Source organism: Nothoprocta perdicaria, unplaced genomic scaffold (assembly GCF_003342845.1).
Source record: "Nothoprocta perdicaria isolate Ctin4 unplaced genomic scaffold, notPer1 scaffold_106, whole genome shotgun sequence".
Classification (NCBI taxonomy): Eukaryota; Metazoa; Chordata; class Aves; order Tinamiformes; family Tinamidae; genus Nothoprocta; species Nothoprocta perdicaria.
The window spans coordinates 1088025-1115311 of NW_020454161.1; the positions used below are offsets into that span (position 1 = coordinate 1088025).

At 35.1% G+C, this 27287-nt stretch overlaps 1 protein-coding gene across 1 annotated transcript in view; it reads left to right on the forward strand.

Annotated features, from left to right (window-relative positions):
* AHR (aryl hydrocarbon receptor) overlaps window positions 1–27287 on the forward strand; it is a 52574-nt gene that overhangs the window by 20320 nt on the left and 4967 nt on the right. Inside the window, exons 2-9 of the mRNA XM_026044819.1 lie at window positions 11095–11210; window positions 14339–14428; window positions 16383–16506; window positions 19872–20002; window positions 20812–21014; window positions 22688–22797; window positions 24076–24217; window positions 25051–26323. Of these exons, the coding sequence (XP_025900604.1) occupies window positions 11178–11210; window positions 14339–14428; window positions 16383–16506; window positions 19872–20002; window positions 20812–21014; window positions 22688–22797; window positions 24076–24217; window positions 25051–26323 (2106 nt within the window). The 5' untranslated portion in view covers window positions 11095–11177. The remainder of the gene's footprint in view (window positions 1–11094; window positions 11211–14338; window positions 14429–16382; window positions 16507–19871; window positions 20003–20811; window positions 21015–22687; window positions 22798–24075; window positions 24218–25050; window positions 26324–27287) is intronic.

Here is a 27287-nt window from a genome sequence, read left to right on the forward strand (position 1 = left end):
TTTAAATCTGCAAGTCCACACAAGTCAAATACTTCTTATCGGGAAGAGCAGAACTAAAACTAGAAACTGCAAACTTGTTTAAGAAGTCTCAGCTATAATCTCTCATCTTTTGTGTTTGTGTGGTTGCCCTTCAGGGCAATCAAGGCAAAGCAGTAACTTGCTTTGTTTATGTGAAGTAGCGGCTCAATTAAGTGGTGAAGCTTAATGAATACTGCCTAAGTGAGTGTCTATCTTGATTCCTGAGGCAGCTTATTAACAAGAGCTTGATGTTGTGGTGAAGAAGAGCTTTGCTTAAATTTGGCATGAAAATAGCAAAAACACTGACACTGCAAGTTTGTGTACATTACCTACCATCCCTGGTAGGGAAGGGTTGTTTTACTTCTTTGTTTAGAATTATTGAGGATAGAGCCTTAACAGATTATTTAAATAAGAAAAACTATAGATTGAATTTTGAATCTTGAAAACAAATTTTGAATCTTGAAAACAAAATGTTTTAAAATATATTTAAGGTCAAAATGTTCTACTTATCATAACTGTTAGTTTTGTCTGGAGATGCATGCAGTAATCACATTGTCAGTTTGCTTGTTTTGCTATGGCTGTCTTCATGCACTTCACACTCAATTGACAATTTCATTTCTGAAAGACTAGCGAGTGACTTTAAACAAATGTGTGTTAATGCTCAGAGGATAGTTACTTAAGGTGTCTCTTAATTCTTGATGTAAAAATCTATATARTGTTAGAATTTATGGAATAGATTTTGCAAAGTTTCTATGGATGGTCTATCTGTGGTTTTTTTTTTTTTTTTTCTTTCATCAGCACACCTCTCTGAAAATGTAGGCATTTAAAGATTTTTTCTTTGGGGAATTAGAACAGACCTTCTGTGATATGCAGGGAGATGGATRGAATAGGGAAGAGCAGATGGAAGGACGCGGCAGTTTCCTTGTCTTCATCTGCTCTCCTATCTATTCATCTCTCTCAATCTATTTGCTCCACTTCTTTCTTAGAGGACCTCTTGCATTTTGCTCCTCCTCTCCATCTTAGGATTGTAATGAATGCAGYGTTACTTCTGTTGTCTTGCAGGCTAACCATTCAAAACATAGTTTATTAAATTCCTGTTGTAGCTAATGCTGCTTTGCCTTGCTTGATCAAAAGCTACTGGCCTCGTTCCTGTGAGGCCTCCAAAGCAGTCCTCAGTTGAATTGCCACGGCTATCGTTCAGCCTAACCTCTTCTGGTTTTTTGGTTTGACTATAGAAAGCCATTGAAGTTCTTACTGGTTTGCTGTGTTAAATTTCATGTACTCTTAGATCTTCAGTTCATAAACTTTGCTATTTCAGTGTAACCAATTGAGCTCATCAGTTAAGATGATACTTAAATATAATGCAACCGTGAGCTTTAATCTATGAACTATCTGATATAATTTTCATATAAGGCATTGAAATCTCTCTTTAAGGTCCTGAATTATAGAATCAAGCCCTTTCAATCATTATTCTTCTTGCAGCACTGCTGAAGTCAATATTCCTGTTTCATAGATAAAAAAAAAAAAAAAAAAAAAAAAAAAAAAAAAAAAGTAGACATTGCCTTTGTGATTTCCACCACATCACACAGGAAAACCATGGCAGAACCACGAAACCATTTAGCCCCTCCTCATTTTTATGCGTTTTTCTGATGACTTCCATAGTCAATTGACATTCTTTCTCTTCCTTGCTCTGTCTCTAACCAAACACTTGTCCACAAATGTACTGCACTTAATTTCATAATCTTGTTTGTATTTAAAAATACCGATATCTGCTGTCATGTGAAAATATACCTTAGACAACTGATTCTGTTCTACTTAGTTCCTTCCTGTACTTTAGAGGTATGAAATTATGCTTCCTTAAAGCCCTGTCAGATGTTGAAGCTGTTGGAAAAGGCGGCTGTTTGGTAACAGAACACTTCTGTTGCAGTTAGAACATCATCCTTGAAGGATATGTAGCTCTGGAGTCTATGATACTTCTGCAACCTGTCAGTGGAAATCCGGTGTCACGTCCAAATCCCAATTTAAGAAATTGCTGTAACCGTAGCCCATTTCCAAGGAAACTCATTGGATATAAGGTGACCTGCCTGTTCTGGTCATCTACTCTTACATGTTGAGGTTCATTTCTTCTAATAGGGTTTCTGTTGGTCAGAAGCAGAATGCCTTTGGGAACAGAAGCTTTTGGGCAGAGACCTTCAGGTTTTTCAGATGTTAGAAAKAAAGCTCTTGGTTGTTGTTTCCATCATTAGTATTCACCTGTATTGCTGCATGCTTAGGAGAACTGCAAACAGTACAACAAACTATTAAAATATATCTTCTATTATGTTTTTGCATTAGACAGAATTTAGGGTATTTCAGTGAGTGTGTACGTGGCATGTGATACTGACTTCTGTTTGTTCATCTTCTGTTGGATCTTCTCTCRTTACTTTCTGCTTAAACAAAACTTCAGAAACTTGCTGAGATGCATTTATATTATTTTTTCTACAGATGTGCCATGTTGTAAACTTATTTAAATGATCAAAGTGTATGTTCAAGTATAACATACCAGAACTAGACTAAAAAAAGAGAAAATAAAATATTAATGCTGCAGTATTCTGGGATAAACATGCTTATTCAGCAAAGGGTGAGAAGCATTTTGAAATTTTTGAAAAAGATTTTTTTGCCGCTTTTTTTTTTTTGATGCTGATATTCTAATAGATTTTTAGGTTAAAAATAGAAAAACCTTTTGCAGTAGAATGGCAAGCTTATTTGCTCTTATAAATAATATAATTTCTGGGAAATTCTGGACTACTGTTGAATCTTGGCCAGTTAAATTTGATAGAAGTTGAGAGGGAAGAGAAAGAAAAAGAAAAAAAGAGAGGGAAAAAAAAAAAAAAAACCCACCACCTGTCCTCTTGCCAAGTTCATGTCTGTATTATGATTTATAGCACTGAACATTAGTAACTTAGTAACTTATCCCTGTCATAGACCTGGAAGCCAAGTAGCACTGGTTTGAGCTAACATACAAATTTTGAAAGGGCAAGCAACAGATTTCCTTATGCCAAAAATAGCTTTTGTACTGTATTATTTAAGTGTAATATTTGATCTTAGATAAATGGAAAATAAGACCTTTTTTGTAGAGTGGGGGAAACCCAAGGTCATTTTAAAATTAGACAGGTATTGTTCGGTGAGTCTGAAATACAACACTTTTTTAAAAGCATTACTTTAAGAAAAATGTTATGCATTGCGTTTATTCCTCTTGTATATTGTATATATATTGATTATGAGGAAGAGGATATCTGTAGACTCATAGAGCAATTCAAATAGTGTTTATTACTTTTTCACTTCCCTGTTTAGTGTAAAATATGTATGAAGACATTCTTGAAGAGTAAATACTGAGAACCCTTGGGAAGGTCTGTAGCTCTAAATACTGATAATAAAAAATGTACTGACAAGTAAAATACTGACATAATATTTAGTGGGTTTTTTTTTTAAGAATTTTATTTTTGTCTATTTTCTCTGACATATTCAGGGGCAGTTCCTAATAATGCCTCAATACTGTCAGTTCTGTTTCCTAATTATACCAAAAGTATATGCAGTTCTTATTTTAGCAAGAGAAAAACAGTGCTTTATTTAAGTAATAGCTTTGGTAACAACCCGTTCATGTACTGCAAGAGGCTGAAACCTTTTGTATTCATGCATTTTTAACTTTCTTGAATGACAATTTCATTTATTTGTTTTCTCTCTGGTTTAAGTGTTTGGGGGTAAATCCTATATTTACTCCTCTCCTGGAGAAAGCTGCTTGTTTCTTTGTATCTTCTCACAGATGGGTAGGCTTGTATTCTCTCTGGCGTGTCTGATTGCATAGCTGATGGGTATGTGTTTTGCTGAGTTTGGATTTGGGGTAAACAAGGAACTTACGGATGACTGAAAATTCAAGAGTRCTCACATGTAGAACTTACATTATTTTAAATATTAGCCTTTAAGTGAGGAATTCTGACTTGAGTCACCGGCGCAAAATCTGAATTTCAAACTAGATGCACGCTTGGAAATTCTTGAATGCCACCAGTCTGTACACACCAGTGGACAATCTATGATTGTGCAGCATTTAACTTTACAACTTTTAAAAGTCAGAAAAAGGTGATTCCCAGAGCCTGGCAACTTATTTTTCACTTTCATTCTTTTCTTCCATTTATATTAATTAAAATATTTTTAATGGCCTTTTTTTTTTTTTAACTTCTGTTGATAAGCTTGTTGTGGTAAAAATCGTTATTGCTTTTCAATCTCTCTTTCTTCGTTAGTTATATGGTAGTAGTTTTCCTTTGAAATTGTCCATGCTGGTATCATGAGCTCATTCTCTTGTGACACCTGCCTCTTCATTTTTCTTCTTCAACCAGTAATGGTTTTCTGAAGACCGAGTCAAGAAATATGTTTCTGGTGACAGATGGATTATATCAATTAAAGAGACATCTTTATGTGTCTTYAGCTCAAACCACATTCATGAATTAAAGCATCAGGGCCTCTAAGGTTGAAGGTTGTTTGCTATAAATTTTCTAATCTTCAATTGACCCTTTCAAGGGAAATATGAAAACATGTGCAGCTCTTGCATATATGGTATGGACCTTTTCTTTCTGCATTTAAGAGTAAAATATAGTTGTTAGAGGTGAGTTCAGTAATGTCATGGTTTGACATAATCGATCTTTCCCATGATTAAGGGAAAAAAGGTATTTTTCATTCCCGGTTACTCCCAAAGGTATAATTTCACTCCAGTTGTGCTAATGCTTAAAACACTTGGTAATTTAACTTCCATTTGTAGTATTGTTAAGGTGCAAAATGTTTCAGATAGTTTTAAGTAGTGAAAATAGCTAAGATTGCACTTATTATATATTCACATTTCACTATAATATTATGTTTTTGCTAGGATAAACAGCTTAGAGTATGCTAATGATTYAGACAATATGAATCTCAATTTTCTCAATAATGCCTCCTTGCCTTTTGCAGTAAGTCCTGTTTTGACTGATGAACTTTTTTTTTTTTTTTTGAATTTAGTGTTTGTTACTCAAGCAACCATCCCCCTCATGAAAAGTGTTGCTGTTTTCTACAGTAATCTAGAACAGACTAGTTGAATGTATAATTCTACTGGAAGGATTATGAAACGGTCTAAATGGGCTCTGACTGCAAACTTTGACCTGTTTGGCTGAATTGTGGGAACAATGCCAAAATTTGATATAAAGCAGTTCTGGGAAGCTCTATAAGATTAAATTCCAGGGCTGCATGACTGATGTGCTAACAGTCTAGTTGTGATATTGATGTACCACTTSCCTAATGCAGTTTTAGGCTTGAACAGATCATTTGCCGAAAAGTACAAGTATCTCAACTCTGATTTCAGTAATTTAATGTGTTACAATGCGTATTTTAAAAGACCCAGTTAAAAACTGGCAACTTGATATTTCTTCCCTTAACACATTACTGCAGTGAGCSAGCCTGGCCCCTCAAGAATTCTTGCTGGTGCCTTTTCATCAGAAAGGAAAAGGTAGCAAAGAGGAAGCACTAACAGAGTAGCCTTGTGTGGTTTCCATGAAGCTTTTCAGCCAACAGTGACTGAATTGGCTTGTATTAGGGACCCTTCAAACACGTGGCTGACTTTTGAGAATTTAGAGATAGGATGTCTGTTTAATCATACATTTATTCACTGACTGAAAAATAAGAAGAGACATTTGATGTGGGTTTCACTTTGGAATACTCTCTCCAGACTCCAAGACCAAGCACTAGAGAATCTAGTGGGTTTTCTTCATTTATGCCGGATAAACTAGCACATCCATTCAACACAGAAGTAATTGCTTTTATCTATCCTGTTTGTTTATTTAGTTCTTTGTGATGCTTTGAAAAAAAAACCTCACATTTTTCCATTTTAGTATTTTCTGAATTTGAGGAAAATAGTGAGGATATAGAGCACGGTTGTTCAGTTTAGTATTACTAATCTAATGATATATTCCTACAGGAGCCCCTATGTTTTCTATGGCAGGCAACCAAATATTCCATAAGACAACAGTCATATAAAAATGCCTTTAATCTTCCCCAAAGTTATTTTTTTACTGGGATACTTTTTGAACCGCATGTAGATATGTCATTCTGTTCTCTTAAAAAAATGAGGGACTAGGACAGTTTTTGCGTGTTTCTTTATAATTGCATTCAAAAGTTTAACCATTTGTATAGTATATTCTCGAAGTAATGGTGAACTAGATAAATGTTTGTGGTAAATAAGATTTCTATATGAATACCCTCTCAGTTGGCTAGGTAGGTGCTGACATAACTTACTCTGAATTCTCTATTTCCTGTATTTTATTTACTTCAAAAGTATTGGTCCAGATACTGCTGTCTTAAGATTGTCAGAGTGTATTTGCACTTCCCCTGTGACAGTGTTTTGATTCTCTGTTGCTGTAACTCGTATGGAGGGAAAGGAATCTCCATGTACAGGATTCCTACTGACAGAGCTCAGGAATGGGGACAGTAGCTTCAGATTACTGCATGGTCTTTTGGTTTTTTGTAGACTCAATAAAATACAAGAGATGGGWCTTCAAAGGAGCCGTTCCTCAAGTGAGGAAATGATGAGAAAGGTCCTTCTTGAGAACAGGAGTGACAGCCCGGAAGGAACAGCCTAAGAGTTATTGCAGGTTGTGGATGGGAAATATTTCTACGAGGCAGAAACCCCGGAGATCGGGTTTCTGAAGATGAAAAACACTGACCTGGGGTCTCTGTTGAAAAATGGAGAGGATCAGAGCAAAATGAGATGATGGATAAAGTTTTTATTTTTCTTTAATCATTCTTCCTATATTATTCTTTGCTATGTTCATGTTGTTAGGAATTAAATTTATTACTTTCTATAAAAACTTCTGCTGGTTTATTGATCACTGCTTACAGCTAATGAAGGAAGASCTTGAAAGCACTGTTCCCAGCAGGATTATTCGAGTAATCGCAGTTAAGGTTAAATGTGCCTTAGTTCAGGGGCCCAGTTTAAAGAGAATTTTCTCCCATGAAAGGTGAGAGCAGTAAGTCCCATACTGAGGAAAACACATTCAGAAAGACCCATCAGGGACCTAGATATGTCATGATTCCTACCATTCCAGCAGCTTCAAAGCATATTGGTTTACTACATCAGAACAGGGAGATTTATTTCTGACTATCTCACCAGCGTAAATGAAACGCATCTTTCTATCATGTATTATTGGTTGATTCAGCACATTACTCATACAGTTTAGCCTGTATCTTCAAGCAGTTTCTCGTACTGAATGTTACAGTCTGTGGAAAGAAAGAAGACTTTTTTTTTCTAGAGGAACCTAAAGACTCTTCTTCATACTAAAAAAAAAAACATTTTTGAGGAAGCAGTTAATGATCTCTCTTTAGAACAAGAGACAACTTTTATCTGTAGTTGCAACTGAGTTGCTAAAATTTTGCTTTTTTGTCAGTTTTTTTTCCCCCAAATATATAAATCACTTTACCTCTCTGTACAAATCTTCTGTTGCACAAGTTTAATAGTTAGAGATAAGCTAGTAAACACCGTCATTATTTAATTTGTCATTTCAGATACAAAGTAAAACTGAGTTGGTATCTTCTGTACTTGCTGGGACAGGCACTAACTGATTGCTTTTCACAATACCAGAAATCAGAAAGTTGTTCTGTGCTTATAAAACTTATTAAAGGTCACTACTTCATTTTGTTATCTCTGAGATTTAGTTTCACTAAACCAGGAAAATCCTGGCAATATAAAAGGTGCATGTTGCTGGACATAGGATTAAATGGCAATTATTAACTTGAAAAGCTTATGCTTACAATATAGCCCTGCTGCTAAAAACATGTAGCAGAAAATCACTTGTTTTTACAAAGAAAACAATTGTGTCTTATTTTTATTGCCTTAAAGTTATTAGAGGAAAATTCAAAGAAGGAACTTGATTGCATCTCGCATCTTCTAAAGCCGAAAATATTTCTGGTTATTAAATCTATTCATATTTACTCTTTTGGGATATTCATGTTTTCACAGCCTGTCACTGAAAATCAGAGAAGATAGGCTGAGATGTGTTCTGTGCGTAATTCAGATATTCACAGATTTTAAAGCAGTGAACTGTTGTGATTATTTCATCTGACTACATGAGTTGGAGGCATTAAAAGCACCCAAATACGTTTCTGATTTTGCACTGGACTATAGTAACTGAGCTAGTATTTGGGTAAGTTGCCCACGTTTGCTCTGCCCACTGGTTTTCATGCTACCTTACAAATATTTTTTTTTTTTTATTGAACTAGGAATCATCTTAGACTTTTGCCTGCTGAAAGCACTTGTAGAAATGTATGACCTGCACATCAGAAACAAATTCTGCTGTTTATATTCCTTTTGTTCCAACTATTCTTAAGCTGTTTTGTATGATCCTTCTGGTTGGACACACATTTCTTCTGCGTGCTTTGTCATAGAATAAGGAGTCTTCTTCCCTTCCTTCCTCCCTCATTTTACACAATTCCTATCTACTGAACTATATTCATTTCTTTATTACTCTGAATAAAATTAGCTATCAGCAAGTAATTCTATTTAACATACACATTCTTCTCTTACATGGTTATACATAGGGAAGAATTATGGAAAAGGGATTGCTACAAGGTGTACCTCTTGTGGCATTGCTCTTGAGAGAGGAATTAGCTCAGTGTTACCTGTTTGGATAACATTTCTGAGTTTCTACTAGCAATGATAAGGTTAGCCTGYCCCTGGCTATTTTTTTTTTCTTTTTTTTTCTAATCAAGACTCATCGTTCTCAGTTTAGGATGTTAAAGCTTTTGAAAGTTATTGAAAAATCCTCTGTTCTCTACTTCCAGACTTTTCTGTTTCTTCTAGGTGATTTGACTTTTAATTTTTGTAAAATTGGCTTTTTTTTTTTCTAATAGCAGCTAAAGAGGATTTAATTTTTATTCTCTAAATGGGGTTTAGCTTTCATTCTGTGGGCATCAAATTAATGAAATCAAGGGAAGTGCACACCTACTTAAGCAACATCTGGACTTTGGTTCTGACTTATACCTCTTGATTAATTGAGAAGAGGCCTGATACAAGGAAACCTTACTTTTTCGTAGATAAAACAGTAAATTGGTAACCCTTCCTTTAAAGGAAAGGTTACCAAAACCTGCTATTGAGTACCTCGTAGCAGTCACAACCAGGCATGTGATTTATTTGGCAGAACAAAGCACCGGGGAGGTTATCATATTTTTTTCCTCCCAGTTTGTCAGCAGTCTTTCCACCAGTCTTAGGCCACAACAGCTTGCGTTCATTCATATTCCAGTCTCTGCTGAGTTTCCATTTGGCAAAACGTTGAAGTGCATGTGTACCCATATGGAGGCTTTTATAGCTACGTGTAACACAGTCATCATACTAGTGGGTAGGCTGTGCTGGAGCTCTGTAACAAGCTAGGGGTTGATGAATGAAGAGACAATTCATTAGAGAGCCTTGCATGATTCCTTGCATCACTTATTATTAGCATGTTATAAAAGAAAATACGATAAGTAATGGTATATGCCATTTTTTGGACTATTTTTCTTCTATTGCTAGGGAGCTCTAGGGTTTTTAAATAAATATTGTGGTTGTCTTTTTAGATAATTAAGCTGTCTTAGGATAATTAGTGGGTAAAATATTGTTATATCTTCCAAAGACTTGATTAAAAATGAATTTGTTATTGCCACTCTGTGTGGCCTAATGTAGAACCTTTTGAATACTGGGTAAGAAAAAGAGCATTTAAGGTTTTAATTTCAAAGAGGTCTCTCACAGCAGATAAATTCCTGACTGATTAATCGGTTAATGTCTCTAGAACATACTTCTCCTCTGTGGTGCCTTTGAGGGGTATTTTAATGAAAACTGTCTGGCTTAAAAGTTGTGATAGCTGTAGTGAAAGCTTAAAGAAAAAAAAAAAAAAAAAGGAAGGTGTAATTTATCTTTCAGTTAATATTCCTACTGTAAAATATCATTTAACCTATTTGAAGAGTGACTAAACAGAAGTCTTTTCAGATCCTTGACTAAAGCTCTAGGAAGCTGAAAATGAAGGAATTAAGCAGGTTTGAAAAATCATTTGGTTTTAAGGCAAAAATCTCTTCTGTAGCAAATAAAACTCTTGCTACAGTTTTACAACAGTGTAGCTGCTTTTAGAAATTTCTTGTATTTTGGTTGGGTGGAGGTTGTAGCTTTAAGGTATATATTTAATGTACTCAAGTAATTCTTGGTTGTCTAAACATTGCAGATCCAGACAAAATGATTAATTTTTTTATGGGAGCTCTTTTTAGCACTCTGTGGAACATAGATAAACTCGGAGGTATAGAGAATCTTTGACCATCTAGTTTTACTTAACAGGGTCCTGTCTGTTGCAACATACAGTGCATATTCTCTATGCTTTCAGTATTTTTTTTCAAAACAGTTAAGTTTGTGACATGAATAATGATTTTGGTTATGGTTAATGGTCATAATTATAGTGGTTTAGCTGAAATTAGAAAGTTTGCTTGATGGTTTAAATGGTTAAATTTTAACTATGGCAGAATAAAGCCCCTTTGTTTAAAATAGTTCCCTACTTCATGCTTTCTTGAATGTATACTATGCATTTAAGTTCCCGTGTCTCCCGTTACTGAGCTTTAGTTCAATAGTAGGCTCATATCTGAGATACCATAGGTAGATGTCTGCAGTTAGATAGGTGAAGTGTGAGTATTCTTGTGCTGTACAGCAGAGTATGGTGTTATCAGGCTGTATGAGTTTGTTTTCTGAAAACAAAAATGCCCTTTATAAATAAGAGGGACAAACTAAAGGCGCGCCTTAAGAAAGAGAGAAGTTAAAAATGCAAGGGGGAGGACAAAATACAAGAGTGCTATTGTGTTAAGTAGGTTTGGATTGATTTCAATAATACTGCTTCTGTTGTGAAAGTATTACAGTTGAGAAGGAAAATAGCTGAAAGATTGGGAGGGAATCTTTCAAGGTAGGGAAAAAAAGCCTGATACTGAGACAAAGATTTCTTATTAGATTGACTTAATTTTAAAATTTTGTTCTTTTTCTTCACAAAATAGYTTTTGTGTCGTTTTGTTTTGTAGTTGCATTAAAGTCTTCTAACTCTGCAAGACCAGAAAGAAATGGCATCCAGGAAAACAGTAGACCAACAAAAAATGGAGAAGAGATGCAGATCCTGGAAGGAGAACTATTACTGCAGGTGTGTTTTGCAGTCTTCTRTAAGAAGATTTAAATAATAAAAGTAGTAGTTTAGTATATTTGTTGTACTAGTTGCCTCAGTGATGAGATTGGACATTTTCCTATTGTCAGACTGTTACTTTATTTTCTTCTAGGTTATTTTTATGCACATCTTGCCCCTTCTTCTGGAGGTACTAGTGACTTTGAAGAGTTGTTTTTAGACTACAATGACCTAAAACTCTTACCATGAGTCAGCTCTCTATTTTTTCCTCATCTCTTTCCATCTATTGTTAATATAGGTTATATAAGCAAAGACAATCTTTATTAATAAAGTTCTGATAGGTTAATCATTATGACTAGTTGYCATAATTAGGCTAGATATCTAAAACTATTTCCCTTTAGAAGGCCTTCATCGTGCTGGAGGATCTTGCTTTGTGTGGCTCAAAAGACCCCAGAGCTCGAAGTACAAATTCAGTACAGATTTTTAAATGTCTTCAATTACTTCTAGAAAAATAACGGTAAAAAATAGGTTATCTAAATTATGTTGTCTTTTTTAGTATTGTAGAGTGTCAAAGCGCATAAAATAGAAAAATACGTTCGTGTGTCCTGATTAAAATATAAGAAATGATTAATAGAAACATCCCTAAGTTCTAAATGGTTTCACAGAATGAGTTTTTACTGCGTCCTAGAACTCCATTTGATATATGTTCATAATCTGTCTTGTACACACATTTTTCACACTGACTTATCTAACGTGTCAGATTATTAGGTCAGCCAGAGTTGATGATTTTCTTAAATAGAACAAAAAAGAGCTACTGATCAAAAGGCAGAGGTAAAAATAGTTCAAAAGAATACTACAAAACAATTATTGTAAATTAATGCTAGTGGAAAATAGTTTCCTGACTGAAAAATTAGAATGCATGTGCTTTGCTATCCTAACATTAATCAAGTGAGGAGGTTAGTGATAACTGTTACAGGGTTATTAGAAGTAAATARCTTTCTTTCAAATAGGAAATGTCAGAAAAAAGAGGTAATATATTTTTACACTAGAGACATGTATATATTTGATATCAAACAATTATTTTTGTGATTTTCAAATGGAAATTATATGAGTAATCTGTTTTATCAAAGTACTTTCCAATATGAAAGTGAAATAGATTATACATTAATTAATGTAAAGTTCACTTCCTTGGGAAGTAAGAAAATTAACTGAATTTCATAAATGTATTGGTTAATACTTTGTATTAAAAATATTTCCCACAAATGAATAGAATGGTAGACTTCTCTTCAGGAGTGTAAGAAGTGCTGTATGGAAAGACTGGCATTTTGTAGAAGACACTAAAGATTCAGTCACATGTCAGCAGTGGTCACAGCCTTTCCTTATACCTAACCTCAAAAGTCTTTTTTTGRCAGCTTTCTGTAAACCGAAAATGATAGTGAACGGTTTCTTATTATTCTCTTTGTATGTTTTGCAAAGTTGGTGTGAATATATCTCAGTTGTTTATGCTTGTTTCTAGTTGCTCATCTGCTTCATAACTGCATATCCGTCACAATAACAAAGAGAAATTTTGTAATGTCATGAATCATCAAAACAGCCACTTCTCCTTACCAGTTCAGTGTATTTTGGGAGTGGAGATCAAATACATAATTCAAAATTAAGCTGCATCTCCCTAAAAATTTATTTATGTCAAGATAGTTATGTAGATCGTTGTGTCTAGTATAGTCTACATTTGTGAAAGAAATATGCTAAAAATACCCTAATGGGATTCACAAACACCTGCTGTTGTAGTGTTCTATTCCACTAATATAAGCTTCAGCAAAATGAAGGATTTTATGCAGCTACAATGTGACACTGCTCTAAGAACTCAGGTTTGCTTGGTTTAGCTACACTCTTGAACTCTGGATATTTTAAACTCTTAGTGTGAGAGTTTGACCCTCTTGTTTTCAGATAAACTTACAGAAGGACCTTTTAAAGGGCTGTGAAATGCATAGATTAAGAAATATTTGCAAATTAAATAGGAGCGATTTGAAGAACTTAAACCTGTCATTTAATCATATATTTAACTTATTTAGAGCCTAGTAATAAAACAGTAAGAAATAGTAACTTTGATATGGAAATATAGAAAAGCAAATCTGGTGCTTACCACAGTTTGAGACTCTGTGAGTTAATGTTTGTGGAAGAAAGATCCTGTTTCATAATCAAACTATATTATCATGATTTGTATTAAGAAATAGGATATCCTTCACTTATGTTTTCTAACAGTTACAATAACTTTGAATCCTAAAGAGATTTGAAAGTAGTTTTTTGAGWACACTGACAAAGTTTGAATGCAGCTGAGGAAATGAAGTGGCACAATAGACTTAGTTGAGTCCCTAGAGATAGGCTTTTGTTAAATCTTGACTGAAATCCATAGAAGTAAATCAGCACCTTTCAGATGAGCTGCCAAGTCACAAATGTTGTGTTTGCTATCACAACAATTGCCATGACCATATTGATTGGGACTTCAGATAAATGCCCTTTGCGTGACTTCAAATGAGGAGCCACTTAGTCTACCTCCTTATGAAGGGGGAAATCTCTTCAAAAACATTGTTTGCTTGCAGCACTCAGCATCTGCAGAGATCTTCTATTTTAAGTAAGCTATTAAATGTTTTCTGGACCATATAGAGGATCTTGATCACTTGATTTCCTGTCCACTTAGGCCTGTCTGGACTATGAATAGAACAGATTTTGGGAATCCGTTGGTGACATGACTCGGTTTTATACTGCAGAGTTAATTATATTGAAGGTTTGAGCTGTGCAAGCACTGCAAACTGGTTGTTAGTTACCTGTAGGTAAATCTATAGTTATTTGAACTACTGCCCCTCATCTCCTGCAATCATAAGTTATCCATRGGCTTTGTCCTCTCTCCAACTTCATTTTTAGAATTTTCTAAAAAAAATACTTTATTAGAAGCACAGCTTGCTTTATTGTGTCATGTACATTGTAGAGATGTGCAATGAAAAAAACTTTCTATTCAGGCTGTTAGATAATGGCATGTTCTGTATGCTTTACGTTTTATTGTAAGACTAAGGTATCAGTAGACTTAGAGCTGAATAATTTATCTGGAGTTTTGTCTTTGAAGCTGAGAGATTCGTGTGTTTCCTCCCCAGGCATTAAATGGTTTTGTATTGGTTGTTACGGCAGATGCTCTGGTTTTTTACGTCTCTTCTACTATCCAGGACTACTTGGGGTTCCAGCAAGTAAGTCTATTTTTTTCTTCTTTTTTTTTTTTTTTCTTCTTGGCAGTTTTTAATTAATTTCTGAGGGTATCAGCCTTGATATGTAGGGTCTGATAGTTTGCGTAATAAAATACTTTGTTAGATACTTTACACTGGCTTACTTTGAAACTGTATTACTTTTCTGTCAGCTTACATAGTGGAAATGGGATCTCAGGCCAAACACAACAGGAATATCATTTCCAATGCTGAGTTAGGCAGGAACTTTCACACTTAATTAGTCTTTCCTGGAACAACTGTTTGAAATTTATACTGTGGTGTTACCCAGTTTATGATGCTGAACAAAACATAATTCAATAGGAAGGTAATTATTTTAATAGAAACCTTTCATACAAAATTAACTCCATATGCTTTTAGATTTAAGTGTCTGCAGAGTTAGTTTACTAATTTTAGCTCTCCCTTGTTTTCTTTTTATAAAASACTTGTACATGTGTAACTTAACATTCATGGTGCATATTAGGTAGGGCTAACTTTCTTGGCCTTGCAAGCCTTGTAGCAAAACGGTGAAGATCCAGAAGACCAAGATCCAGAAGGCACTTAATGCCTTTCTTAGAGAACTCCCAGAATTAGCTGGTATTAAGACAACACAAGCTGTGTGGTTCTTAACTCTGTGTTGCAGGTAGGGCAAATATGGATCAATTGATATTTGAGTAATTTGTCCTGTGTTAACTGTTTTTTTGTTTGTTTTGGGGGGTTTATTTYTTGTACATTTGTACTTGCTGCACTTCAGTGATAAAATATTCCACATCTGAAGTTATCAATATGTATCAGTGCTGTTGGGTACTGGATAATGACAGATGCAGTTGTTGCCTAAAAATAGGGAGAAACAGTGCYTGTATTTTTAGCTAGCTGATAAGAGTTTGAGGAATGTTTGTATAAGAGAATTTTTTCCAAACAAAACACTATTATTCCTTAAATTACCAATTTTTCAGTTGTTGGAGATTGAAGAGAAAATAGAAGGAGACAAATTAGAATGATATTTATATAGCAATAAAGTGTGTGATATAAAAACAAAGTCTTGAAATCACCATAATAACAATTCTGACTTTTTTTTTTCTGAAAATACATTAAGCAAGATTTGAGCTGGGCTTCTGCTTTTGTTAGGTCATCATAATTTCCTTAGGCCTGTGTTTTAGATATTTTGTCTTTTATGCATAGTTATTTTTATTTGATTCATATAGAAAACAAATAATTCTTCTCAATTTCATCAGAATTAATTATTTTCTTATTTTGTTTGTTTTCTCCCTCCTAATTTCTTTCATCTGCTGGGTCTAAATGTTGTAACTTTGTCACTCAGATCTCAGATAAAAAAACATAAGCACATAAGTGGTTAAGATATATGAGAGCTTAATAAGTACAGATTTTAATGCATCCTTAAGGAGTAACCAAACTTTGAGCCAAACAAAACCAACATGCATAATTTTCTTCTCTTAGAGTGAGAAGTACTTTGGTTCAGGGTGTTTGGCTTCTTTTGTATTCCCAAAGCGCCTGGAGAATGGGTCAGGGCCAAGTTCCAGTTGGCAAGTACTTTGTTTACTAGTATGTGAAATTAAATCATTAAACATCAATAACAACAACAGCAAGAACCCCTCAGCGTGGCACTTCCGAGTTTAAGATAAAGATAAGATAAAAAAACAAGATAAAACAAGGAAAGAAGGGCTTACCATTAAGTGATTTTTGTAAGGTAATATTTGCACAATTATTTTTCATGTTTGCAGTCTTTGGCATGACTGAATATTAGTCTGAGTTGTTAAAAATTGCTTCAGAAAGCTTCTTCATGTGCATGCAAATAGATGTTTTTATCCCTTGAGCAAAAAGGATTTTGCTATGCCATTAGAAATGGTGTCAACAAGATAACTTCCATGATACTGTCAGATATATTTTATATACTTGTCTCCTTTTTCCTTTCTGTACATAGTCTGATATTATACACCAGAGTGTATTTGAATTGATTCACACAGAAGACAGACCTGAGTTTCAACGTCAGCTACATTGGGCACTAAATCCTTCACAGTCTGCAGATTCTGGACCAAGCCTGCAAGGTGAGAGTGCAGCAAGCTTTCATGGTTCCCTGCCAAATTTTTTAAAGCAGGTGTATGTAATATCTTAATCTAGTTCTTTTGCATAAACAAAAAATTAAGTAGCATCTTTTAAATTTGTTTGAATATCGTGGATATGTTTAGGCAATAATGGAAAACTATTTCCTTTAAGTTTGAATAAGCATTGCATCATCAAAAATACTAATTTTGCTTTAAATAAAACATGAATTGGAAGAGTTTAATTTGGAGTGTGGATAATGGAATTTCTCTCGAGTTTGAATTTCTCTCTTGAGTTTGATCGGTAGTATATGGTCCTGCATGTCTGTTTTGCAAACAAGACCCTACAAAGTAGGCAGTATCCTTTCCCAACATCAGATATAAAGAGGCTCTATTTTTAGGCAGTATCCTTTCCCAACATCAGATATAAAGAGGCTCTATTTTTTTCTGTATTCACCTTCAGTTTTACCACACCTTAATCATTCTTTGAATGACAGAGTGATTCCTCTAAAGTAATGCTCTTTATGTTTTTTTTCTGCTTACTGGTCTCGATACCAAATTTATTAGCACAGAAATGCAGCTTTTTACGACATATTTCTTATTATAATTATTAAACTTTTCATGTTTACAGAACCATTCCATGACTAATAAGATAGCAGAATATTTTCTTAATATAGAATAGTGCATTCCAGACTGTGGAAGATTTTACTGCACTGCTTCTGTGGCTGTTATGTCTTGTCTGCTGTATAGACAACTAATCTATGATTAGTGATGATTTTATTTAAGAATGAAAAGGGGAAGGCTTCTGAAAGATGCAACAGATGAATCTTTTAGACCAAATATTCTGATTAGCACTTCTGATTGGCTCATTATTGACTAATGCATATGTGATCTGCTGAATTAAGAAGCAATATTGTTCATAAAGCAACCAGAATTAATTCTTAAAATTTCCCATTTAATATTTTATAGCCATGATTTGATAGCAGAAAACATACCAACAAAACAAGCTTTATGTTTGGCTCATCTAAATCTCCATATATAGAAGTTTCTCATTTTAGTGCCTTAATGTTCTCATACTGTGTATGGAATCATTTAAACAATCCAGTTGAAATTAATTAGTTGATATTAGTTATTATAGAAAATAGCTGCTGGCATTCAGAAATTATATTTTTATGGGATGGCTTACTCCAGAGTGAAGCTGTGTTCTGTTTCACTCGAAGATTAAACAAGCAAGTTATGAATGACAGTGATATCAGGTTGATTTTTTTGTCAGATTTTACTGAATGGTCGGCATACTGTAAGTGCTGAGCAGGATTTGCCAACAGTAGTTTGTTTTGTACCTTGTATTCCTAGCTTAGTAAAAGATGCAAAATTATTTTCAAGCTACAAGTAGTATAATGTGTTGAGAATTTTAAAATTTTAAAATTAATTTCAGATTTATAGTAAAAGATAACGTTATGATAATAAAGTTCCCCTCATTTTGTACTGTCTTTTAAAATGTGCCTGCTGAGCAGCAATGTAAGGTTTTGAGCTCAAAAAGAAAGAAAATATCTAAATACACAGAGCTTTCATGCACACCTTTCCATGAGGTTGATGAGCTCTCCTGTCAGCTTCCTGGCAAATACAGATTTTATCTCCCGTGGTGTTAGCTGATGATTTTACACCAGGATTTGCAGAGTCTCTATGAGACTCTTTGCACTCTTAAAATTACTGTGGAGTCAGTTCTGTAGGTCCTGACACTAAAACCCATTTGCATCAGTAGGAAGTAAGGAAGTAAACTTGCCGTTGTCTACTGAGAACCCTCCATGTGGTATGGATTTTTTTTTTTAAACTTTCTGGTATCACAGTCAGGTGACAAACATCCTGGACCAGCTTCTCCTTTCTGTAGGATCAGCTCATAGCAGTGACTTTGGCCAGTCCTCAGTTCTGTAGATGGCTGTCACTTCAGGATGTCTGTTGATGCTCACTATCAGCTGGGCCCCTTTTGCTGCCTCTCCATACCTTGAGGTCTGTTCATCAAAAATCAGTCTTGGATAGTAGTTTGTTGGGGAGTGTATGGAAGGGGCGGGGGGGAATCTGTTGTCTGAAAAACTGGAGGGCTGATCAATGCTGTTGAGCTGTGACGGCCTTTAGGTTTCCAGGCCTCTAGGTGAGCCATCAGTAGCCTCATTTGACACTGGTTCAGGCACTTAAATTAACAGGAGGTAAATTGAACTCGCTGTTGGTCATGACTTCTTTTCCTTTGGGGTAAAWTAGCTCTAGCACAAAACACACAGCCTACCTGTACTTTCCCCAGCTGTTCAGGAGGCAGAATTATGTTCCAGAGAAACTAGTGTGGTATGGAGTTAGATGCCATGACATCCCTGACTTCATCCTCTGTCTGGAATATAGGATCTTTCTTAAAACCTATGGCYTTGTTTATGTCCATACATGGTAGTCAGTTCCCTCAGAGCCTATGGAATATTTTACTATACTTCTTGTGTGGAGGTTTCTGGCAGAGCAAATGCATGAGCAAATGTATCTAATTTTCTTTTAGTCAAAGCTTAATATTTAGTACTTTAAAATAGTATTTCTTACTGTTGTAGTTTTCTTATTTTTCTATGTGTATGAATTACTAGGGAAAGACTACTTTAAGGTTTATATATATTTTGCAAATGATCACTTTGCTAAATTTGCTTTGAAAAGACATGGCATGGTAAATAACAGCATCATGGTGGTGTTCATGTTGTTGGAGAGGTTGTTTTGGCTGGATTGTTTTTAAATAATACATGTTTCAGGTTCTTCTGGAAAGACAACTATAGTACTTTCGTCAGCACAATGATGGAATAGTCTTCATTATTTTGTGTTTTTTTTTCTCTTTTTCTTTTTTTTTGCATCTATTTATTATGGTTCTCTTAAAGAGAGAGAGAATTTTCTTTAGTGCCACAGACCTGTGCCAGGGTGTTTGAAGAGTGACCATGTCTCAGTCTTCAGTCTGATACTCTCTGCTAAGCTGTTGAGTACCTAGTTCCTATGGTTACTGTGGGTGGGTTCTTAATTCTATTTTGAAGATCCTACCCCAGCAGTAATGGTGATATCTTGTCTATAGAGAGTTCTCTGTTTTCCGTGATTGATTCAAAGTCTAGCCTGTTGGCTAAAATAATGAATTTAGTCCAGATGGTTTGGGGTTTTTTTTTTTAATCCTGTCAGAACTKATACTTCCAGCATAGTGCTGTAATCAGTAAAGGCTCTGAGGATGTTTCTAGTTTACATTGTTCTTCTTCAGGACATGACCTGAGGCTTTGTTTATGAGACGGAAGGYGATTTGTTATAGATAGCCTTCACTAGGTGTTCTTCTAAAAATAATCCTTATAAATAATCCTTTCCTGTAGGAGATAATGGCTTTTCACAGCCAGCAACCTATTATAACCCAGACCAACTTCCTCCAGAAAATTCTTCCTTTATGGAAAGGAATTTCATCTGCAGGTTACGATGCCTCCTGGATAATTCATCTGGGTTCCTGGTGAGTATAGAATTATGTAAAATCTGGACATGAATAAAAGTTGCCAATTTAAAGTATCCTTACAATATGTAGAGCAACTTACTATATTTGTTGAGTCTCTGAAGATATCTGAGCTGCTTGAACCAGTTCATAGCTGCTAATGACATTAAATGACAAGTAATGGTTCTATTCCTGGGTTGCCTCAGGAACATGTGTCATGTTGTTAAAATCATGGCTCAGGTTCTGCTGTGATTAAGGATCTACTTCTGTGAAGTACCGTATGATTTATGGATTATTTTCTTTAKTTTCAATTGGGTATCTTGAAATTATATAAAGTTAATAATCAACAGAAGCAGATCTTTTTTCCCTTATTTAGCAAAATGTTTGTTTTACATACACTTGTTGATTGTCAGTTCTGTGCTTTCTAAAAGAAATTCTCTGCATAAATGCATACCAATAGAATTTTTTACATAGGGATTTGAAATTGTATGCTGTACACTAATGATTGACAGAAATGCAAGAGGATAAATGCTCAATTAGATATTATAAGGTTCATTTGCTATTAGATGCTTTTTTGTTTTTTTTTTYCTTTTTTGACAAAAGAATCTTGTGTTCTTTTTCAAGTTTATTTCTTGGTAGATTTCCAATTGAAATGAATGTAACAGTAGTGGTCTGAACTTGTTTACTAATTTTCCTGTATATCATGGTAAACAGGTTAAAAGTAGTGTATCTGAAAGAAAAGATATAAATTATATTTTACTTCATGGCAGGACTATCTGACTCTTAAAATATCTCCAAAATGTAACAATTATTTCATTTCTCATCCTAAGGCCATGAATTTTCAAGGGCGATTAAAGTTTCTCCATGGACAAAATAAGAAAGGGAAGGATGGTGCTACTCTGTCTCCTCAGCTTGCTCTGTTTGCAGTAGCTACYCCTCTGCAGCCACCATCTATCCTTGAGATACGAACCAAGAACTTCATCTTCAGAACTAAACACAAACTGGACTTCACACCTACTGGCTGTGATGCAAAGTAGGTACCAATTCTTCTACGTAGAACTCTACTCAATTGCCAATGATAGGCTTCAAATATGTATTTGAAATAGAAAGGTGGTTAGTGTTTCGATCAATACTGACGATTGTCTATGATCTGTTATGTTTTTTCTCTTTACCTGCTAGGGAATAAAGGAAAATTAGGAAGTGCTTTAGAGTATTTCTTTGAAAATTCATATTGCTTTCTGTCTCTAGAGCATTAAAAAAATAAAAAGACAAATCCCAAACTGTTATCCTATAGAGTAACAGAATGCTAATGAATTTTACTAATGAAGTCCAATGTTTTGATCTGGCTGAAATTCAGTCTTTAGAACTGATAGAACAAGTCTTGGATGCAGTTCTATGTGCCTGTTTTCCCCTTCAGTTCAAATAGATGTAAGATACAATGGAAATGGAATTTTGTACAAATTAAACAGAGTTCCACTTTTATGCTGTGACTTTGACCCATTTCCAAACCATTCTTTTCCTTTATAAAAAGTGGAAATACTACCATGTTACTAGATCAACATAATACAACTCTACATCAACATGGCAAGAAGCCCATTAAGATGCTTCCTTATGTGAAAGAGAAGCCTCTGGCCTCCTTCCTTCCTTCTTCCCTCCCTCCCTGTTTTTGACTGTCAATCAGTTTTCAGTGTGTGAGTGTGTGTTTTTGTTTTGTTCCTCRCTCAAATATCTCATGGTGGATTTCCATACCTTTGCCTTACCTGAAACCTTGTCTTGTTTTAAACCTTTCCCTGTATTGTTCTCCTTTGTACTCTTTTTACATATTTGGATCTGCATTTCTTGCTTCCAARTCCGTTTCAGACTCTCTTCTACTATTTCTTTCTTTCTTTTCGACATATAACTCGTAGTTCACACTGAGAACTCACACCATTCATCTGCCTGACCTGTAGTAAAGCACTCTTCTAGGCATATCTGACTCTTATAGCTATCACAAGTAATGCTCTTTGAATGAAGGAAATTCATTTCTGTTGGAACTTTGAGGAGCTCAGGTGAGCAGTGGCTGGCACAAAGTAGATGAGATGGCTTGTACTTTATAAGTGGCAGAATGAGATCTAAAATACCTATTACTTATTTAGAGGAGCAAATGTGAGCTGTTATGCAGCAGAAATAAGTAATCTGCAGCCTGATTGGCACAACTAAATTTGTCTCGCACTCTGAGGGAAGGTGAGATTTCTTTGGCAATCATGCAAAAGGTATATAGTAAAAGGCATATAACTCTAGTTTTAAATTACAAAATAAACAAACTAGCCAAGAAGGTGCAGATAACTAAAATTAGGCTGCTACTTAATTCTTTGTATAAGCACAGGTGAGTGCTACAACATAGGACCAAGGGAGTAGTATCTTTCATTGTACCAACTGGGGGCTGCCTCCTGTAACTGAGCAAGTAGCCAATGATACAGTAACCAGTTTTTAAAAAATGGAATTAGTAGCCTACCTTAACTGTAAACATACTTTTTTGCAAACCTGTTTTGAGTCACTGAAGCAAGCTTGGGGATCTAGTTAAAGTTTCATGATTTGTTCACTACCTTTTTATTAGACCTCTCATACTTCTGCATTCAATTGATGTTTCAATAAAATGCTGTTTGCATTTATATCTGCAAAGTTTTAGCTGTAATTGATTTGAGTGTTTTTTCTTTAACCTTTCAGAGGAAAAATTGTTCTGGGATACACTGAAGCAGAGCTGTGTATGAGAGGAACAGGATACCAGTTTGTTCATGCAGCTGATATGCTTTATTGTGCAGAAAATCATGTCCGAAGTAAGTTCCATTCTCTAAGAAAGGCTGAAAAACAAAGCATGGCTTATATTCATATTATTTTCATAATTCATTTTCATAATGAAAATATCATGAAGCACTTTAAAAATTCATGTCCCCTATCAAAAAAAAAAAAAATGACCTTTCACTCCTTAAGAGTTTGCACTGGATGAAGAAATATWTAGGATGTCTATCTAGATCATTTTAGTTTAAATATCCCAGTTTCTGTCATTCACATCTTGCTCTTCTCACTTCCTTCTCTGCACAGCCCGACTACTGCTATTTCACCAACTTCCTTTTGGGAGAGAAACTACTTTTAATATAGATTTCCTGTTGGGAAATAAATAAAGCATTTTGATCTCAGTGTAAACTTTTTTTTTTTTAACAGAGGTTAACTACTGAATTAGAATGCTAGTGTCATATAAATTCCTGTTATTAAGTCCTAGTTGCTTAATTTGGTTTAAGTAACAATTTAAGAAGAAAATTCTCTTTTTTTCAATCTAATAAATAAATACCAGTTATTTGATATGTAAACATTTGGTAGACTACTTTTTTTTTTTCTTCCCCATCATATTTTGGTGGTGCTTCTCATTATTGAATTGACTTGAAAAAAGTGTTTGTATTCTTCTGTTCCTTTATGTATAGTTAAATAAATCTTACTACCAGCTTAGATCTTAACCTATATTAAGCAGTTATTCTGTTTCAAGGACATCTCAATCACTTTTGTCCCATATAATAGACCAGGACTTGAAGTGATGATCGCAGATGAAATTTTATTAAAAAAAAAAAAAAAATCAGCTTTGGTAGTTAAATAAAAAGAAAAGAGAAAAAGGTTTGCAGAGCAGGATCTATTGAATGTTCACTCTGTTTTAAAACTCTTTTTCTATAGTTTGTGAATAGTTAATAATTAATGTATGTTGTGCTCTAAACTGTAGTCACTTTTTAACAGTAAAAGTGATTTTGACCTTTTTATTTACATACTCTAATATTTAGCAATCCCTGATACTAGAGAAATAACAGATAAGGCTATATTGCCGTTCTGTAATGGATCTTACAATTAGTTGTACTTTTTGGCTTTTATATTTGACAGTAATGAGACATAGTTAAAAGTAGTCCATCATCCTGTTTGCTAGGAATAAATCAGAGCTGTGCCAAAATGAAATAACTGAGGAGATGAGATTGTGAAATTGCTYTATAAATGGGATTACTCTCAAGACATGCCAGGTTTTCCTATTTTTGTTCACTGGATACTAAACAGTATGTTTGCCCGTTATTAACTAGTGATGAAGACTGGAGAGAGTGGAATGACTGTGTTTAGGCTTCTAACCAAAGAAAATCGATGGGCCTGGGTTCAAGCGAATGCGCGGCTYGTCTACAAAAATGGAAGACCAGATTACATCATTGCCACGCAGAGACCTCTTACGTAAGTCACCATTGCCTAAGGAACTGTGCTTCAACCAACAGACTTCAGTCTTTGATCTTGTTGATGTTCAGAAATGATTTGTTTATTTTTAAATAAACCATCTTTAAATATTGATGTCTGAAGAGATGTTCATTTGCTAACAACTACTGAAAAGAGGTTTGCCTCTTTGGTATTTATGTATGTGTCATAGTCCTCCCTTTGATACTTTTATCAAAGCTTTGATGTTTTAGTTTTTATGAAGAGTAAGAGAAGTGGTACAAAGGCTAAGATATTTCAGACAGCATATTTTTAATTCAATACTCCAGTTAGCAAAAATTGAGAAAATCTAACTGCAGATGTGTAGGGAAAAAAAGCATAACATGCAGAAATTAAGATCTTTATGGTCCTGAACTGATTCCAAATAATACAGAATTAAGTGTTATAATACAAATGAAACATTTTTGATGCCGAGTTTGTAAAAGGGAGAAAAGTACATACTTCAGTACTGAAGTATTAATTTACCTGCCATGTCAACAACAGTATAGTGAATGGAACAAAGGCCATTTTTGTTCATTTGAGCTCATAATACATGAAAAATGGTGTACGCTATCCGGGTTTAATTACAAATGTAATACGTAAGGGTGGTGTTACAGCCATAAGCTCCTTATATCATAAGCTGCCTCTTGGTTTTACTCAGCCAAGYTGAGCTGAAGTAGCTAGGAATTTGAAAAATGCCTAGAGATAGCATGAGGGTTTGGGGATTTGGGTTTTTTTTATATTAATTCCAAGGGACAAAAAACATTGTAGTTGTTATAGTCCTGCAGTATTATGCCATACTTTTTATTTATTTTCAGAGAGGAAGAGGGGGCAGAACATCTACGGAAGCGTAACATGAAGTTGCCCTTCATGTTTGCCACTGGTGAGGCTGTGTTGTATGAGGTGACCTTCCCTATGTCGAGCCTTATGGATCCTTCCCAGCCGAAGAACAAAAGTACCATGGGAAAAGGAGCTGCTGCCAAAGCTACGCTGCACAAAGATTCTGTGGATCCCAACTCCCTTCTAGGTGCCATGTTAAGGCAAGATGAGTCTGTCTATCTCTGCCCTCCAGCATCAAATAAACTTTCTTTTGAGCGGAGCCTCTTTACAGACAGCAAGGATGAATTGGGCAATGTTATTAGCAGTGACTGGCCAGATAATCTGCTACCTTCTGGAAACCACAGCATCCTGAAACAGGAGCTAATGGAGTGTTCCCAAGACGCTAATATGCTGCTTCCTGAAGACAGTGCAGCCCTCTTTCAAGATAATAAAACCAGTGAATTGTACAGCATCATGAAAAATCTGGGTATTGACTTTGAAGATCTAAAATGTATTCAGCAGGATGAGGAGTTTTTTAAAACTGAGTTCTCTGGTGTGGATGATATTGGAGACATTGATATAACTGATGAAATTCTGACTTATGTTCAGGATTCCTTAAATAATAAATCTGACTTCCTGTATTCAGGTTGTGAACAGCAACAGCCTCTGGTCCAGAATGCTGGTTGCTTGGTACAGCAAGAATTCAATCAGCATCAAATCCACCAGCACCAGAAACAGTTTGTGGAGCAACAGCAGCAGCAGCAGCAACTGTGTCAAAAGATGAAGCATATGCAAGTGAACGGGATGTTCACAAACTGGAGCTCGGGGAGCAGCGTGCCTCTTGGCTGCTCCCAGCAGCAGCCCGAGCAATACGCGTTCCCCGGCGTGCACGCCACGGCTCCAGAGTTCTCTTACAAGTCAGAAGTGAACACTGCACCTTATGCATGTAGGCAAGAGTTCATTCCTTACAAGCAGCCCACGCATATGATGCCCCAGCTTTCTAACTTTACCCAAATGGATTTCCCTGTAGCGAGTTTTGACAGATCAAACTATTCTGCTTCTTCCAACTTTGAGGATTTTCTCAGTTGTTTGCAGCAAGTCCCTGAAAATCAAGAGTGTGGGATAAACTCTGAATCAGTTATGGTAACTCCTCAAACGTGCTATGCAGGTGCTGTGTCTATGTACCAGTGCACACAAGAAGGACAGCCCAGCTGCGTAGATCAAATGCAGTATGATCCAGTGGTGACAGGTCAACAAGTATTGTTGAACAAGGTATGGTCACACGTTGTTAAATTACTTTCATTTTGAGTCCGTTTTTTGGTTGACTTGTGGTATGCTGTGTTGTTAAAACTGAATGACTGAGTTTAAAATTGTTAGCACTTTGTTAGATTGAACAAAGTTGCCTTTGGTCACATCATTCTGTCCATTTAGCCACATCCTGTCACCTCCTTGACTACATTATACTCAAACAACACAGCGGGACAACTACTTTACTGCACGAAGTAGAACTTCTCCCAGTACAAGACAAGAGCAAAGGGGAAGGGTGCTGGTCAGAATATTAGTTTGATTATGTGAATTTTGTGGAGGAGTGAAATGATATCAGTACAGTCATATGACAGATATATTTTCATGAGGTATGTTTTAAGTTTCCAGAACAATCTCTAGTTTCAGAAATTTTACAGTGGTCTGTAGCTACTCAGATTCTTAGAAGATTTTAGGATTAAGTATCAGATTGTAACATTGCATAATTTGCATGAATATTATCAACTGTTGCATTTATACACATGACAATACGACAGAAATATTTTCATAAGATGCTGTAAACAAAGGTCAGTTTATTCCTCAAGCTTTGTCTTAAATTATGTCTGCTGAAATTAAGAGAAGGAAAGAACTTATCTGCAGTAGAGAAGCTGAGCATTTTTCACATTATGCTAAGAAAAATGCACAACAAAAGCAGTAGAAAATAGAAAAGCATGGCTTTATCACAGATAGCAGTTTTACTGCAGTTCTTTGTAGGTAGAGTTAACTTATAAATAAAAATTTCAATTACAAAGGGAACTCYTAATTTAGAATAAGGTGTGTTGAAGTACCATACCAAATCATACCATTTATTTCCATTAATGCTATTTGAGTACAGAGATGCAATTCTATCCCCCCCACCAAGAGTTTATATTCCAAAGTACTGATCCTACAAATGCTTATGCATATGCATAAGCATTTACAGAATTAAAGTATT